Genomic DNA, 16545 nt, shown 5'->3' with positions numbered 1-16545 from the left:
TGCGGCTCGTTATCAGCACCCTTCATCGAGCAGCCGGCTCCGGAGATCAGCCCTGGGTGCTGCCGCCTTTACTGGCTCTGCATGCATATCCCCATTTTCAAGGTCAGATCCACGCTGAGCAGCAACAGAACAAGTATGTATGTGGCTCTAAACTGGGTTTATAGGATGTGGGGAAAGGGTTTGTGCGCTGAGAAATTTTTAATGAGATTTTGTTTGCTCTGCCTGTAACAAGCTCTCTAAGAATTTATTTGCTGATTGGGAGTTTAAGGATCTCTTCCAAATGAGGGGAAACAAGAGATGCTGGAGTTCATTTTCTCTCCCACCACTTGGATTAGGTTGTCCAAAATGGAGACAATCCAAACAGAGAAGGGGGAACCATATCTCAGAAAACCCGCCTGCAGATGTAAAGAGGCGCTGACTGGCTGTTGCTGGCACCCTCCTTCTCACTCCATCATGTCGTGCATTTCCTGGCACAGTTTGCTGATGTGCACACTCACATTGATAATACACAGGCGCCCACGAGGGTGAGACATCTCCTTTCATTGCCTGTCTCATTTTCATGCAAAACAGACACAGCAGAGCAGAGCTCAGACCTGTGGAAACACCTGCAGCTTTTTGTCTGGTAAAACAGTGGAAGTGCGTTCATCCTTCACTGAGCAGCGGCGCCATCTGGTGCATGAACACACTCTCATGACATGGTTCATTAGACGATGAAGGGGCTAATGAAGAAATAATTGCAATCTTCTTTTTATTTCATTTAAGGAACATTTTACCCTTTTTGCATCAACATGCATTATGAAAAATGTGTCAATAAATCTGCTTGATGTCAGACTTCTCCCTCAAACCTCCATATGCTCACAGAATCATCAACTTTCTGAAGCAATTATAACAGAAAAAGCTTCTTTTCTTTTACTTACAGAGGTGTTCTTGTAAAGACAAACCTGAAAGGGGCTCCCTTTTCTTTAAGACCTTGTTGCGGGAAATACAAGGCCTCAGACGCTGCAATCCTTCTGCTAACCTTATTTGGTCCCGTCTCTTTCTAGACTCCTGATAAAAACAAACACTGAACGAGGCTGACAGTAGAGTATTAAGGTCTGATAACATTCCCCGTGCCTACAGCAAGGTTAAGGTTGGTGCAAAAAACTGAGAGGGCACATATAATGGCTGTTAAAATAGCTCTACCTTCTAAATATTCCATCCTTCCAGTTATCTGATTTGACTTACTGTTTAAATCTTTGTGCACAGCCAAGAAAGCATGCCAGGGACAGGCATTAAAGGTATAGGGGAGCATTATGGATCAATAGGGAGTCGGGGATTACCAACAGGCACACTGTCCACCGGATTTACAAATGGTGTTTTTCCAGGTGCAGAGAAGGTCATATAATACAATCAGATTTACCAGCTGCAGCGCCGATGTTCACTGCGTAACCTTCTGTGACGATTGAGGAGTACAGGTAATAGACCAACTCACCAAAATCTAAGGTGGCACATGGTAAAGAAGCTGTATGAGATGAGCTGAAGGTCTGAAGGGTAACAATGAGGAAAATACATCCCATAATGGTATTGACTCACTTTGACGAGTGCTTACAGTAAAAATACTCAGGAGTATTTCCCTGTGTGTGTTTGTGTGTCATCCTTCCTGATGTGTGGACGTCCTTTAAAAAAAAAAACAGAGGGGCGGCAGACAGTCTGACAACCAATCTGAGTCTTTTCCATCTTTTCCCAAAAAGCAGACATGAGTTTCTATTTAAATGTGTTTTCAGAATTTCTACTTTGAATCTGTGCCAGCGGTTATTGCTAAAAACATAAATCTGACAGGAATCATTTCCAGCAGGGAGGAGCTGAAAATGGACAAGAAAAAATGTAATCAAGCAGTTTTTATGTTTTATAAGAAACAGATCAAACATGTAGAGACAAACAAGATAAAAACTGTATAATAATTTTTAAAAAACACATGAAGCTCCACTTAAAAATATATCATAACTCTTGCTATATTTATGTTATACCAAACATTTCAAGGCTAAAAACCTTTTCAAACTTTCATGTTCAATTTTAAATAACAACAATGGAGGGGTAGGCTTCATTCTTACATCGTAGTAAACAGCTGATGTGATTGTCAACCACCGAGATTTAAAAAAAAAGTTTGATGCATCCACGCCTTTGACATAACCTTGTTTCTGTTATTTACAGTTGAGCGTATTAATTATGGGTCTGTGACAGACAGCATTTACAGTGTTTGAATTCAGACATCTCTTGTAGGTGAGCATTACCTGCAGGCAGACCCAGCAATGAGCTGTGAAAGAGAAAAAAAAGTTTTAAAAAAAATAATACAGCAATAAGACAGAAAGACGAGGAAGGAGAGAAAAAAATCTAAAATAATGACTTCCCCTTTTCATAACAAGACTCACTCAATTTGCACATTTGGGATTATCTGGTAAAACGTTCATTAATGCATCATAAATATAAAAAGGAGGTTAAAATTTTCCAGCATCAATTTATAAGATTGACATACAGACAAAAGGCTGGTTCATTATTCATTTCTAGATTCTTTTGAACACATTAACAAACAAAAAATGCTATCTTTTATATAAGTGTTGATTGACTTTTTGAAAAAATTCTGGGGGAAAATAACCAAATTGAGGACATTTCCAGTTTAAAATAAAAACAAAAACGCTAGTTAATTAAGAAAAGCAAATAGTTAATTTTGGTTATTTTTTTTACAATGTGGTAAGATTAAAAATTATTTCTAATATCTGGAGTTTTTGTTGACTTGCTTTGTGTGTTTTTGTTATTTTGTTTGTTTACATTTTATTTTATTATTCATGGATGCCATATTCTTTCAGTTTTACGGTGATGTGTTAGATTTGGGATTAAATTCGGCGGGATTTTGTGTCAGGATTTGAAATTGTTGGTTTCGAGGTAACCCTGATCCCTAATTTCAGAAAAAAATGTTCAAACTTTTCTGCTAAATTTCAGGGATACCTGTGCAAAAGTGTAAATCAACCCCATTGTTTCCTGATCGCATTTGTTTATAATTTCAAGTTATACCAAAGAGAACAAAATCCTGATAAATATGGGATCCAAAATGAAGAGGAACAAACTTAATGAAATCAAGAGACAACATTCGCTGGTGGGAAATAAAAATAAGGCAAAGAATTTCATTGATTTTGAGGATTCGTGTCTCTGCACGACAGCAGTGCAAACTGCTAGATATCTTAGAAAAACCTTATTGACAGATCACAGGCTTTAATATACATTTAGGCTTTAAGATTGACAGAAAAAGGATTTAGACTCGCAACATCTGCATGAAAGCAGGATATGAAATCACTTATCCATGAGTGGACTTAATAAGGTGGCTACCTGTTTTCTATTAGATCCTAAGGGATTTCCTTCTGTTTCAGCAAAAGTTCTCTGGCAGTCTGAGTCTCTTCCTGAATATGAATGATACTTTTTATTAAATATGAAAACAATCCAAAGGAAATGGAGGAAGTTTCCATCCACCAAAAAAAAATCCTCTTTTGAAGTAACAAAATATGTATCTGAAGTATCCTTATGTAATTTATAAAAACATTTATGCATTTTTTTTATTCAAGCATATCATTCTTTTATTCTGTCATCCTTGTTTTTTTATAAAATTATTATTTTTCTATTGTTGTTTTTTGTGTAATTTAAATGTTGCTTTAACTTCTTAACTTTACCTTTGACTCCCGTGTTTCTTCATTGGGAACCTGGCCTGCTGAGTCCAGGGCAGGGATCTGCAACCTGAGGCTATGGAGCCACATGTCCATCCATTGTGGCTCTAAGGTTTAAAAAAAAAAAGGGAATGATTTGAAGAAATTATAAATGTGAAGTTTGGAACAAAATAATAATAAGAGTTGTAGTGTACTGTCTGAGTGTTTTTTGTTTTGTTTTTTTCAAATAAGCCTTAAAGCTCTTTTTCTGATCCTCTGCGCCACAACACTGTGTAGTTGCTGTTCAGAGACAAAGTTCTTATAGTTTATAAGTTATGATGCAGCCAGAAGATCTTATTTGGTACAGGGTGTAATTTATTTTTAAAGGAATTTGGATAAGCGGCCGTCAGAAGTAAAGCAAGTCCAAATTTGTATGCATAGAAAATATAAAGGCTGTGTTATTTCAATTATTTTAAATATTTAATAACTTTATTTTATAGATGAATAGATGATTGGCCAATACAACATATAGGGTTTTTTAATAATTAGAAAAAAATGTGGGAAGCACAAGTGTATGTATAAAGTTTCGTGTTTTTTTCATTGGGTGGGTGAAAGCCTGTTTTTTGTGTGCATTGGCTTTTATTATGTAATTAACTTAACAAGTTAACATAACAAATAAAATGTTGTAAAACGAGTATGTACTTTTATTTTATTTTGTTTTTATCGAACTGGACATGGTTTGATATGTATTAGAGCTTAGAATTGTCAAACCTGGCAACCTTCTTCTCTTTTTCGCTTACGGCCTGTTCTTGCGCATGCTCACTTCATAGTTCAGGAAGAAAGGAAAATGTCTCTGACGAGGTAAGTCTCTAAGTGAGGCCTTTTGGCGAATAAGGCACAAAATGCGATCGGAGTTTCTGTCTGTGTTTGTTATACATTTATTTGGTTTAATATTAAACGTTAAATATTTAGTTAAACTTTAAACGTTTCGCTCTTTTCTGTGTTTATGATGTTAGCTAATGCTAGCTAGTGCTAACTAGTGAGACGGGGTTAGCATTAGCTTGTACCCTCAAACGACCGTTTCTGAAGTTAGCTTGTTTGTTTAATCTATTACTTAAACACATGTATTTGATATCGTGTTAAATAAACCTCTTTACCTGCATTAACGTTTCAGGTTTGCAGTTTTTGTTCCTGCTACTTTGACGTCGTTTCACGCTGATCCGCGTTTACAGCGACTTGCTAAGTTGTCTTTAAACTGCATTATGTGGACCTGTTTTGCACAGCTATTTACCGGCACCGACCCAGCTGTCTCAGGACCAGCTGGAAGCAGAAGAGCGGATTCGGACCCAGAAATCCTATTCCACTGCGCTGGTTGCGTCCCGTAAAGAACCCCCTCCTTACGGACACAGAAAAGGCTGGGTTCCGCGTGCATTTGAGGTGCACTTCAATGGATTACACATTGGTTCACTGCCTAGTTTCGCATTTCTACAAAACATTCTGGGTGTTCCTAGGACTTCGGAGATGGCGGGGCTTTTCCAGAGATTCACGTGGCCCAGTTTCCTCTGGAGATGGGCAGGAAGAAGAAGACCTCTAACGCCCTGGCAGTTCAAGTGGACGCAGAAGGGAAAATCAAATATGATGCCATTGCCAGACAAGGACAGGCTAAGGATAAGGTACTTGAGCTTTTCCTCTTTCTGGCAGTCAGTGAGGAGCTTTAAAACCCTATTCTTGCTCTTAGTGTCCACAAATACATGAGAGGTTCTGACTTCTTGGTTCTATTCCTATCAGACACGGCTGTGTTTTATTTGTATTTTTTCACATAAAAAAGAACCAACAAGTCAGTTAATAATACAAGACACGATGAACTTTATCAAACTAACATGAGAGGTTCATTATATGACTTGACAGATTCTAAATTGACCTCTAAAAGTCCAGCTGAAGAACCGATGTTCTGGATGACAGAATCTCCACAGAAATGTGGGACCTAATCTTAACTTTGGTAATACAGCTTGGTTTGGTTGTCATTTAAAAAAAATGCACACTATAGTGTTTTGTTTTTTGTAAAAACCATGTTTGATCCTTACATTTCTATTGGTGTTCATACACGACACTCCAGACGCATGTGGGAGGAGCTACCGCCAAACGGTTTTAGCCTCATTGCTGCAGACAGGGATGATGTTGAGATATCACGTTTTTCTACTTTGAAGAGCTCTACAAAAATGTCGATAGGCACGTCTCCATGTCTTGATCAATGAGATCATCCAGAGACTCCCACATCTGCTCCTGAAAGGGAAACCCAGTTTGACGACTTTCTGTTCTGCATTCAGGACCTTTTTTTGTGTGTCTTGATCCACTTATAACATCTTCAACGCATCCCGGTCCGAAGAGGAGTCCCTGATTGGTTGACGCGGCGCATCTTGTTTGCCGAAGTTCATATTTTTGAACTCTTGACGCACCGCAACAGCCAAAAAAGCGCGCGGCTGCCAGACTGGTGTGCAGCTCCAAAATCAAATCTGATTGCTTCTTTACGTTAAGCTAACATTAAAACTGGACACTCCTAATGCGCAAATGGCATTTAGTGTAAACGCAGCTTTACACAATCTATCCTATTCTATGAGTCTGCATGTTTTGCCATATTGGTAAATTTTGAGTGAGATTATTTCTATAATTTTCTTCTTGATTTTTGTAGGTGATTTACAGCAAGTACACTGATCTGCTCCCAAAAGAAGTTCTTAATGAAGACGCTTCAGGCCTTCAGAAGCCGGATGAGGAGGCTGTAGAAGAGGTAATTTGCTGCTCGGGCTCGTGCAGACATTCAGGATTCATTCATCCGATTTGGTGAAATTGTCTTTCAGCGTGCCCTTACTTATTGTTTTTAATTACTGTAAGCATGTGTAGTTTCTCATGGTTGGGGATGGATGCTCTTTGCAGTTGACTGAGAAGACTCGGGCCGCTCTACAAAAGCAGGTGTCGCAAAAGATTGCTGCAGCCATGCCTGTCCGGGCCGCCGACAAACTCGCTCCTGCACAATATATCAGGTAGCAATTTACCTGAATCATAAACAGTACTTCTATTTTAGATCGAGGACTTCTTTGTTGTTCCATCAGATCCTCTTGGATTTTGCAATCACACCAGTTCACATGAATTCAACCAATTCTTGCGACGTTTTTGCCCAATTACTTTTGCCAGCTGCTCTTATTTTAAACACTTTCTCCACCAATCAAGCGTAGAGGCTGAAGCATAAACATCTCTTGTCTAATCGAACATGCTTACTTCTGGAACTATATCAAACAACAAAAGGAAGTATTGAACAGTCGGTCTATCACAACATTTTGCAAATATTGAAGCTGGAAGTTTCCTTCAACGTTGCGTTGAAGCACCAGCGAGTCGATGATTGACGAGAACCTTTCCACCTGACGTTTGCAGAAAACGACTGAAAGTTGTGTAGAGAGTATATGGAGATGTTGATTTACCCTTCATGGGGTTAAATAAAATCCCCTTCAATAAACAACTTTTCAAATATTTCTCCTCCTACAGCTTTTGGTGGAGAACTATTATTATATAATATCACAGCTTTAGGCATTTTGTGCCTCAGCAATCACAAAAATGTCATCAAGGTCCTGAAGGAACTGTTGTGTAATGTCTGCTGTGTAGTACTTTTTGTATTGTGTTCCAAGATGGCTTCCATTTTAGTACAGATCTAAGTTAGTCACTGATTTGCTTTACTACAAATTCCACTTGATGGGGCAAATGTTTTTTCTATTTTTGAAATAGAGCCTCCTGGCCATTTGCACCACCTCACATACGGTCCAAGCAACAAACTACTCTGTTATAACCTTCTTGTCTGTTCATTGGTTTGCAAAAAATCAAACAAATGTATTCATGTGACGCTTGGCTTTAACATTTCACCAATTAAAGTTGCATGAGACAAGACTTATGGACTCAGATGCTGAAAATCCCCTTCACTAAAAAGTAACTTTTTTCCCTTTTCTAGGTACACGCCGTCCCAGCAAGGCGTGGCTTTTAACTCGGGGGCTAAACAGAGGGTGATCCGGATGGTGGAAATGCAGAAAGACCCCATGGAACCTCCTCGCTTTAAGTAAGTGAAGGTCCGGCCTCGGCTGCATTTCCGAGAACATTCGGGGAACGTCACTATTAGGAATGAAATAGAATTACATCAAATATAAATATTTGTCATTGGAAAAAGTTTATAAAATCTTAAAGTTCTTCCCTTATGTATAAAGCAGAGTTAATAAAATATTCGTTTTAAAAAGTGAAACATATCCAGGAATGTAGGTGGAGTTTACTTTTAAGTGTTTGAAAGCCAAAGAAGTGTTGATTGAATTTCCTGCTTCTGTTTCAGAATCAACAAAAAGATTCCTCGAGGGCCTCCGTCGCCCCCGGCACCCGTCATGCACTCCCCCAGCAGAAAGGTAGTCTGAGAAAACAAGAGAAGCCGTTTGGTGTCTGTGTTTTCATGCTGCACAATACAAGAAAACCATGTTTTTAAAAAAACATCCTTCTCACTTTGTTCTAGATGACAGTCAAGGAGCAGCAGGAGTGGAAGATTCCTCCTTGCATCTCCAACTGGAAAAACGCTAAGGTGACTCACATCCAGTCGATTCCTTGTTATGCAAGATGTCATTATTTTTTAACTGTACCTGGAACCTTAAAGTATTTATTTTTTTGTGCTCGTTTGTTTCTTTTCCCACAGGGCTACACAATCCCTTTGGACAAACGTCTAGCTGCAGACGGAAGGGGTCTGCAAACCGTTCACATCAACGAAAACTTCGCCAAGCTGGCCGAGGCCCTTTACATTGCTGATAGAAAGGTAGCTGATCCTCACTTAAGCCTTTTAAATGACACACCTTCAAGTTTGCACATTTATCTTCAGTGAGATCTGTTTTTGTGTCCTTTAGGCTAGAGAGGCAGTGGAGATGCGGGCCCAGGTGGAGAAGAAGATTGCTCAAAAGGAAAAAGAAAAGAAGGAGGAGAAGCTGAGGGATTTGGCTCAAAAGGCTCGAGAACAAAGGGCAGGAATCAAAAATCAACATGACAAAGGTGACCTTTGGAACTTTTGTTATTTATTTTTATTCTAAATTTGTTCTTTTTTCTAGATGTTTGTTGCAAACATCTTCCATCATATACATTCCATCCTGGATGACTTACTGTCTTAGTATTTTCTAACTCCCATGATTCATTTCACCCGTACTGAAACACTTTACATCCACTTTCTTCTTCTTCTTCTTCTCCTCTTTGTGCCACCCTCCTTTATCACGGTTACCGTCTGCAGGTGACGAGGACGCCGAGGCCGGCGAGCGCGACATGATCCGCCATGACAAAAGAAAAGAGAGGCAGCACAACAGGAACATCTCCAGAGCTGCTCCGGATAAGAGGTTCTGGATCCCATGTCTGCTTTGTAGAGAGTTCCTTAGACTGCATGCAAGACGAGGATCAGGATGTGGTTATGGTGTCATATCATAAAATGCCAAATGAAAGTTAATTTACCTACATGAGTTTTCTATTAATGATGGAACAAGATTTTCCTCTCGTTATTTCTCCTTTTGGCTGCTTTGACTTTTGTTTATAGATGTCTTTTCGTATTTTCCGCCTCAGGTCAAAGCTGCAGCGAGATCAAGACCGAGACATCAGTGAGCTGATCGCTCTGGGCAAACCCAACCCTCGGATCTCTAACGAGGCTCAGTACGATCAGCGGCTCTTCAACCAGAATAAGGTGAATCCCTTTAGGCAACGGCTGTAGCACGCTCACGCATGTTATGTTGATTTGAATAAAAGACGAGTTCTTTTAAAATGAAGAAGCATGTTGTCCCATAAAAGTGATCATGTTTGACCCCTCCCAGGGTATGGACAGCGGCTTCGCTGGCGGTGAAGACGAGACGTACAATGTGTACGACCAGCCGTTCCACGGCGCCAGAGACATGGCCTCCAACATCTACAGGCCCAGCAAGAACATCGATAAAGATACCTACGCTGATGACTTTGACTCACTAATGCGACACAACAGGTAGATATGTTTAAAAAAACTGTTTGAACAGCGACTTATCCTCATTAAAACATCACGCGTTAGCTTAAAAATACACTTATATTTGAAATGATTCATAAGGACGTTAATAATCAAATCTAAATAATGTTTGGTGGGACTTTTTTTGTATTGTCAGATTGATTCAGGAGGATCAGTCCTGAAACAAATGGGAGGGTTAATGATGATTTAGTGCATTTAAATAAGTCTATACTAGCTTACTTTTAACATTGCATAACTGATATTTAACGGGTTAGGGTAGTGGTCCCCAACTGTAGAACACTTGCTACAGAGGAAAAAAAGAAAAAAAAAACCTCACATCCCACATTTTTTGTCCAATTTATTTATAATTAGATTTGAAGTAAGTTCTATTTTGGAAAACCACAGGATTCTCCCACACGTCACTCAAGTCGCTCGGTCACGTGTGGAAAATACATCCGCTGCTTTCTTAAAGCAGCTTCGCTAAATTAAAAGCTGGAAAAAAAAGTACTTGGAACATTTGTTATAGATAAGATCCAGTGAGGAACCCGAATAAGAGCCTTTGACTTCAAAATAAAAGACTTCTGCGTTTAACAGACAAAAACCAGGAATTTCAACCAAACATCAAACATAAAAGGGCTCATCTGATTGATCAACAGTGTAAACGGGTCCTTCCGATTGGTTAAATGCATAAAGGGATTTATTTCATTTGTTCAATATTTCAAGCTGCCATGAGATTGTTTTAGCACATTTAAGGTAAACATTTATTGCGATTTTCGCCGTCTTTTGCGGTATGGATATTGCACAGCTTAATGTCGCGATAACGATAAATTTGCGGTATGTTGTGCAGGCCTACCACAGACCATAATAATAATGTATAATATTAGGCAATCGGCTGTCGAATGTTACGAGGATTCTGCTAATAAAATTGTTCAAATAGTGGATTTATGTTTGGGATGATATTTGGACGTTTAAAAGTTGGACACGGCTGAAGTTGGCGTCTGATTTTGTAGCTTCCACTTTGACAGTTATGGGTTAGGAGAAAATCTAAATCACACCGAAATGGTTCCTGCTCGAAACCTATTGTTCGACTAAAGTTTAAAACCTGCTGCAGATGTTTTGGGGATGAAGATGAACTTTACTTCTTCATCTTCGCACAGACCCGAAAAGATTGTCTGACATTAAACCGGGTCGTCGCCTGAGAACGGTTACGCACCACTAGGTTGAGGAGTTATTAGAATGCTTCTTAAGGAAATTAGGTCTGCATAAAGATATATAAATTAATACAAATACTTTTGGGTCAAGGATAATTGCAAAAAAAAAAAACTTTTTTTTTGTTTTACTTTAACTTTGTCAGTAAATTTATAAAGGATTATAGAAACGAGTGATTAACGATTAACAATGTGCTGTAATTCAAGGTTTGCTCCAGACAAAGAGTTCTCTGGTGCCGATCATGGACAGAGGCGAGAAGGCCCGGTCCAGTTTGAGGAGGATCCTTTCGGTCTGGACAAATTCTTGGAGCAGGCGAAGCAGCACGGCGGCTCCAAAAGGCCGTCCACCAGCAACCGCTCCAAAGACGACTACCATGACAAGAAACGCAGGAAGGAGTGAGAGCGCCATTCACAGCACGGGATGAAATGTGTAAAGTTGTCTTTTTAAGGAAAAGAAAAAGAGGTTTTTGTTTTTTTTTTTGTATGAGAGAATTTAAAAGCTTCTGTAGAATCGATTCCATTTTCCCCGCCACAGATTTCCCAGTTTGATCCGTATGGTCACAAAAACTGCAGCAGATGTGCATCAGCTTGTTAAAATCAGCTTCACAAAACGGCAAACTGCAGCAGCAGAAACCTTTATTGTTACTGTTAAATAGCTTGTTTTCCTCCCATTTTGCTCTACTTTTTATTAGCCGTTTTATTTAAGCCCTTTGTGTTTTTGAGCATAACATACATGGACCGTATGGAGATCATAAACAAATCCTAATAAATCCTGTACATGGAACAGACCCTGTGTGCTTCATAAATGTGCTTCACTCTTATCAACTAAGCTTTCAAGTTTTGCAAAGTTTATTAGTTGTGTAATTGTCAGTTTGTTCCTGTAAGATTGCCATTATTTTAATAATTTCCTGCCTAATGCAGCCCATTAACACAGATGATTAAAAACCTGAAATGCATTCAGAGCTGCCATCAATTTCTCAGAGCGAAGTTTTTATTTTATTTATTTTTTTCTTCACTGAAAACGGCCTCTGTGGTTTATGTGATGATTAGACCCGAGCTGGTTCCATTAATTTCACTTAATTATGATTTATGCTGCCTGACAGTTTTATTTTCCCCGCGCTTTGGAAAATAATCACCGTGGCATTACACGACCCAGCACACTCGGGAAACGGCACAGAACGATCTTTCAGTCGTACCCGGTAGGGCTTTGACAGCTTTTATGTCTGTGAGATTCATGTTTTTTAGGGCAATTTTAGGAGCTTTTTGGGGATATACACAATTTTATCAACTTTTTACCAGCGTCTTTGAAATGTAGAGCTTCAAATTGCATTTTTAGAAATAAGAGCAGCGCATTCCTGCTCACAGAATAGTCAAGAGAGGTTGAAGTTAAATATATTTCAGCATAAATCCGATTTCCCAAAAGCCAAGTTCCATGACCGGGGTTTGGGTGGCTTTATCTAGATTTTAGAACAGCTATAAACTATGTTTCATCACATCAGTCTCCAGTTAGAGGACTCACTTCTCTAGGTTTTTTTTGTTCGTCTACTTTTTCCTTAGTTGTTGCAAAGCAGGACATCTGTGTCCTGCTTTGGTCCGCTCTGTGTTATCAGAATCCCTTTTTTTGGCCAGGTATGAGTGTACGGACGAGCAATTTGAGGCCAAATGTCACACAGCCACCACCAACTCAGACGTGGAACCGTTCCGGCTGCAGAAATGTGGATCATAGCTGTTTAGAAAGCAGTTAATGAGATTAAAAGGCGTTTTAGTTTGGTCCATCCTGCAGGTATTAAACGAACAAATGAATTAGGGAAAAAAATCCCACCTGAAGAGTAACCGAATCATTAGGAAGACAACATTTATGCAGCAACCAAGAAAAAAAAACGTCAAAAAGTGGAAGTCAACACAATTGATTTGAGCTTTCCTGTTTTCCACATTTCCTATCTCCTAACTGCAGAGAAGCTTCCATCAACTGGGGATTTTTTCCGCTGAAATGCTGAAGACAGCTTGATAATGAGTCTCCGCTTAGCTGTTGTCTGCCTTTCTAAATGTGCACAGAGGAAGATGAATGAGATTCTTTATTCATGAAGGTAAGGGGAAATTGGTTCTTTGGCTTTGCCTTTGTGGGCTTCTCCATGTAAACCTTGAACACATTGTTTGGGCCATAATGGAATCCTCAAGCCGTAGACGAGCTCCATGATGGATAGCTCCTTATCTCTGCTCTGCAAGACAACAACCAAGGGATAATAAACTCTTTTGAGTTGTTGCTGCACATCTTTTTCATCTGTAATGAAATGCGAAAAACGATAGATCTGTTTATTTAGGACATTTACGGTGTCATTCCACACTCGTTCTTATATCCCGAGGCAGAAAAGCAATATGTTTGGTGAATAATTGTATCGCAGCTGATCTGGACCTGATGGAAATGGACACATCCATCTCAGAGGGATTTTCTTTTTTCAAGAGTTGCTGAATTTAAAGTCTGTTTTAGAAACTCACCGCATTAAAGTTCAACTAGGTCATTGAAAACAGTCTTAGCTGCTGTGTTCCATTCTTTATAAAGGTTTAGCTCATTTTAAAATAGAGCTGATAAACCTAAGGAATAATTTCTAAGAATCATCCTTTCAAATATTTGTTCTAATTTTTTATTGCATCCCTGAAAAGGCGCCAAACTTGAACAGATTTTAGTTCAGTCCCGCGAGACGTACGAGTACAGCCTTGCAATTAAAATGCGCCAAATCCACTGGCACTTTCTCACACTTGAGCAGCCTGTCTTCCCACTGCCACTCAATCACCTTCTAGTCATTAGCTTTTCACCTGTGCATACAATATAGCCAAAGCTCATTAATCACAACGGAGGCAAGCTGGAGCTGGACAGAGTCTACTGCTCTCTGTGAAATAGTCAGCCTGTCAATCTGTCTGTCACGCCTGCCTTAGCGGAATCCCACATAGAATCCATCCTCCCATGACTGACTTCCAATAAGGATAATCTTTTACAGAGGGCAGATTAAGACAGGTGTAACCATCTCTAATGGCCGTGTCCGTAAATGTGCAGCCTACTTTGGGGCAACTGGGTCTGCAGTGCTGGAGAACCATGGGGGCTTTAAAGACCCACTCTAAAGAAAATTGTGTTTTGGGTGTTTTTAAACGTATTCTTGTGGTATTTTTCTGACGATGGAGGACATATGTTAAGAAAATGAAGAATTTTTGAGTTGTTTTTTTTTTTTTTAATTTACATTGGGGTGAATCAGGAGCAGAAGAAAAGAATGTAATTTGAAAAAGATATAAAAAAGATCTAAAAAATCTTATTTGTGACAGAAAATACACTGGGCGGGCCACAAGCTCCCTGCTCTATCTGCGTCTTTGTTTTCCGTGTCGGAGATAGCATGTAGCTCAAAACTGTATCTCCAATGTTGGCCGCCATTTTTGTTGCACCGGAAATGTTCGACTGGTGGTGTGAGGGGCTGTAAGCTAGAAGCAGAGCTAGAACAGAGAGCTCTCAGCAAGGGGAGGTGGGTTCCTCTGTGCCAACAGTCCTGCCAACAACTTTTTTTTTTTTTAATTTAGCCTGAAAACTGCATAATCATAACTAAAATGCTTTGAAAATAGATCAAAAGACGATCGGAGTGGGACAAAGATTTTCTCTCAGGAATCGACAGCTGTGTTTTTCCAGCATTTGGTGCAAAATACCTTCCAGGGGAGTTTCTGGAAAAACGTCGTCTGCATTCCTCATGCGTCGATGATGCAACAAAAGGAGGATCTTGTCATTTTTGAGTCCATCTCTGACGTTCTCACTTCGGTGTTTGCAGTATGCAACATTTGTGTTGTTGTTGCAGGTGTTTGGAGAATGATAAAACTGTTACTGATATAAATAATCGATGTGACTCCCACATGCACGGTGCAGGAGATAATTCTGACCAATGAGAGCGTCCCTTAATATCCCCCTTTTACAAGGTTACTAGTGTACTGTTGTGATTGCATCATTTGTTATTTTACGCATTTAGAGGCCACTGAAGTATAAAAAATGGCTGCTTACCTCCACTTCCTGTGGTGATGGATCTTATGCTGCCAGACGAAAAAGGAGGAGAAATTGATTCTCCTGATGATTTCATTAGATGACATCAAGGCAGGGGAGTTGCAACAGAGAGCAGGAGCGCATCTTCAGTTAAAAGCAAATGACACACTATCTAAATTTTATGGTAAGAGCATCAGTTGTGACATGAAGATGCAGCAATTATGATAGTGTAATAAGGATTCCTCTCAACAGGGAAATTATGTTTGGTTAGATAACTACATTTATTTGTAAAATGGAAATTCTCTTGCATTAGATGGGAGATTTCATTAGAAAAGGAGTCTTTGTAAATCCTTCAGTGCCTTCAAAAACATGTTTGTGTGAAATTTTAGGGAGACTTCTTTAATAAAGATGCCTGGAGGCTGTCACTATTGAACCATGCCAGTTTCTCTTTGTTGTTAGAACTGATTGCCACCTCCCTTTGTGTGTTTAGTGAATTTTTTCAGCCTCTTTTGGATGAACTTCTCCCAACCTTGAGTTGGGGGCAGAAGGCGGCATTCCCGCTTGTCTTCTGCTCTGGCATAGTCTAAGCGGCTGGACGCACCTAATCCAGATTATAATCTGGAATTCATGCGGACACACTGGCCCTAGACCAGAGGCTGGGGTTGCCCACCCGTGATGGTAGCAGAGCTGCTATGCAAGATGATGATGAGACCACCACAAAGAATGTGGAGGTGAAAGCTGACCTTCTGATCGGAGGTTGACCGCTCTACCTCTGTACCACAGTGGCAGAGAAAAACACGAGACAATGCTTTGTTTTGCCCCTATAAAACTCTTGAAATTGGATTGGAAATGGTTTATTTCAAGCAATCAAAGCAAGAATAATGCACAAACAAACAGAGTTTTAAATCCATATGAAAATGTGTCAAACAGAATAATTAGGCATCAAATCATAGATTTCTTGAAAGGGAGTTTTTTACTCTTTTAACTGTTTTACAATGTTTTTTTTATTACTATTTAAGCTTTGTTCAACTTTTAATGTTAAGAACATGTATGAATGAAATTCCATAAAAAAAATTCCACAATAAAAAATGTTACAAAGTCGCAGCACTCATCTCTCCAACTCCTTCTTCTCCCATCTTTTTTTCCCCATCATCTTACTGTTTTTCTTTCCTGTTCTGCTTTCTCCAAGGAAATCCAGGCTAATAAACAACGCCAACCAACAACAAGGACTCTGGGAAATGGTGACTAGGAAATCCTGTTTCTGCAGCATCCATGTAGGAGCACAACGTCTGGCATCTCCTGTCCCATTTAAGGAGTGTGCAGATGCTCCTTTATCCATCACAGGACCATAAAACCTTTATTTAAATTGTCTTCTTATACACTAAAAGTACAGTGTCTTTGGATTATTGGAATGATATTGTGTTTATCTGAGGGTGAGCAAGTTTATTTTCCTTTCTGATCCCCTTTCTGACCCTATTAAAGCTCGATTGTCATGGGTTACTAAAGAAAATCCTTCAGTGGGAGTAACTCAAGGTTGCAGCCTTGAGAGAAAGGTTGAAAGCTAATTGGAAAACGACACTATCTGATGTTACCGTCAGTGTCTTCATTGGTGAGTCGCAGACCAGTTTAGTT

The 16545-nt window shown here is 39.4% G+C and overlaps 1 protein-coding gene and 1 long non-coding RNA gene across 2 annotated transcripts; one reads left to right on the top strand and one right to left on the bottom strand.

The window, feature by feature from the left end:
• Positions 1-1190: 1190 nt before the first annotated feature.
• LOC111947077 lies at positions 1191-4305 on the bottom strand. Its single transcript, XR_002872876.1, has 2 exons — positions 3699-4305; positions 1191-2293 (listed from the first exon to the last, which is right to left on the bottom strand). It is a non-coding gene; the product is annotated as an uncharacterized LOC111947077 (long non-coding RNA).
• Positions 4306-4405: 100 nt separating this feature from the next.
• On the top strand, positions 4406-11690 carry snw1 (SNW domain containing 1). The gene is made up of 14 exons (XM_004083355.4): positions 4406-4532; positions 4955-5108; positions 5183-5344; positions 6361-6456; positions 6603-6709; positions 7666-7770; positions 8035-8104; positions 8209-8274; positions 8386-8502; positions 8591-8732; positions 8965-9067; positions 9288-9405; positions 9533-9696; positions 11109-11690. The coding sequence occupies exons 1-14, from the start codon at positions 4519-4521 to the stop codon at positions 11299-11301; spliced, it is 1611 nt and encodes a 536-aa protein (XP_004083403.1). The 5' UTR covers positions 4406-4518; the 3' UTR covers positions 11302-11690.
• Positions 11691-16545: the final 4855 nt, after the last annotated feature.

This window comes from Oryzias latipes, chromosome 24 (genome assembly GCF_002234675.1).
Source record: "Oryzias latipes chromosome 24, ASM223467v1".
NCBI classification, from domain to species: Eukaryota; Metazoa; Chordata; class Actinopteri; order Beloniformes; family Adrianichthyidae; genus Oryzias; species Oryzias latipes.
This window is presented reverse-complemented; position numbering and strand designations above follow the sequence as displayed.

Bases quoted from the DNA above. Each gene is read 5' to 3' on its own strand.
- snw1 (XM_004083355.4), top strand. The intron at 5,109-5,182 runs GTGCACTTCAAT...GGGTGTTCCTAG, and splicing joins GGGTTCCGCGTGCATTTGAG to GACTTCGGAGATGGCGGGGC. The intron at 9,406-9,532 runs GTGAATCCCTTT...GACCCCTCCCAG, and splicing joins GGCTCTTCAACCAGAATAAG to GGTATGGACAGCGGCTTCGC.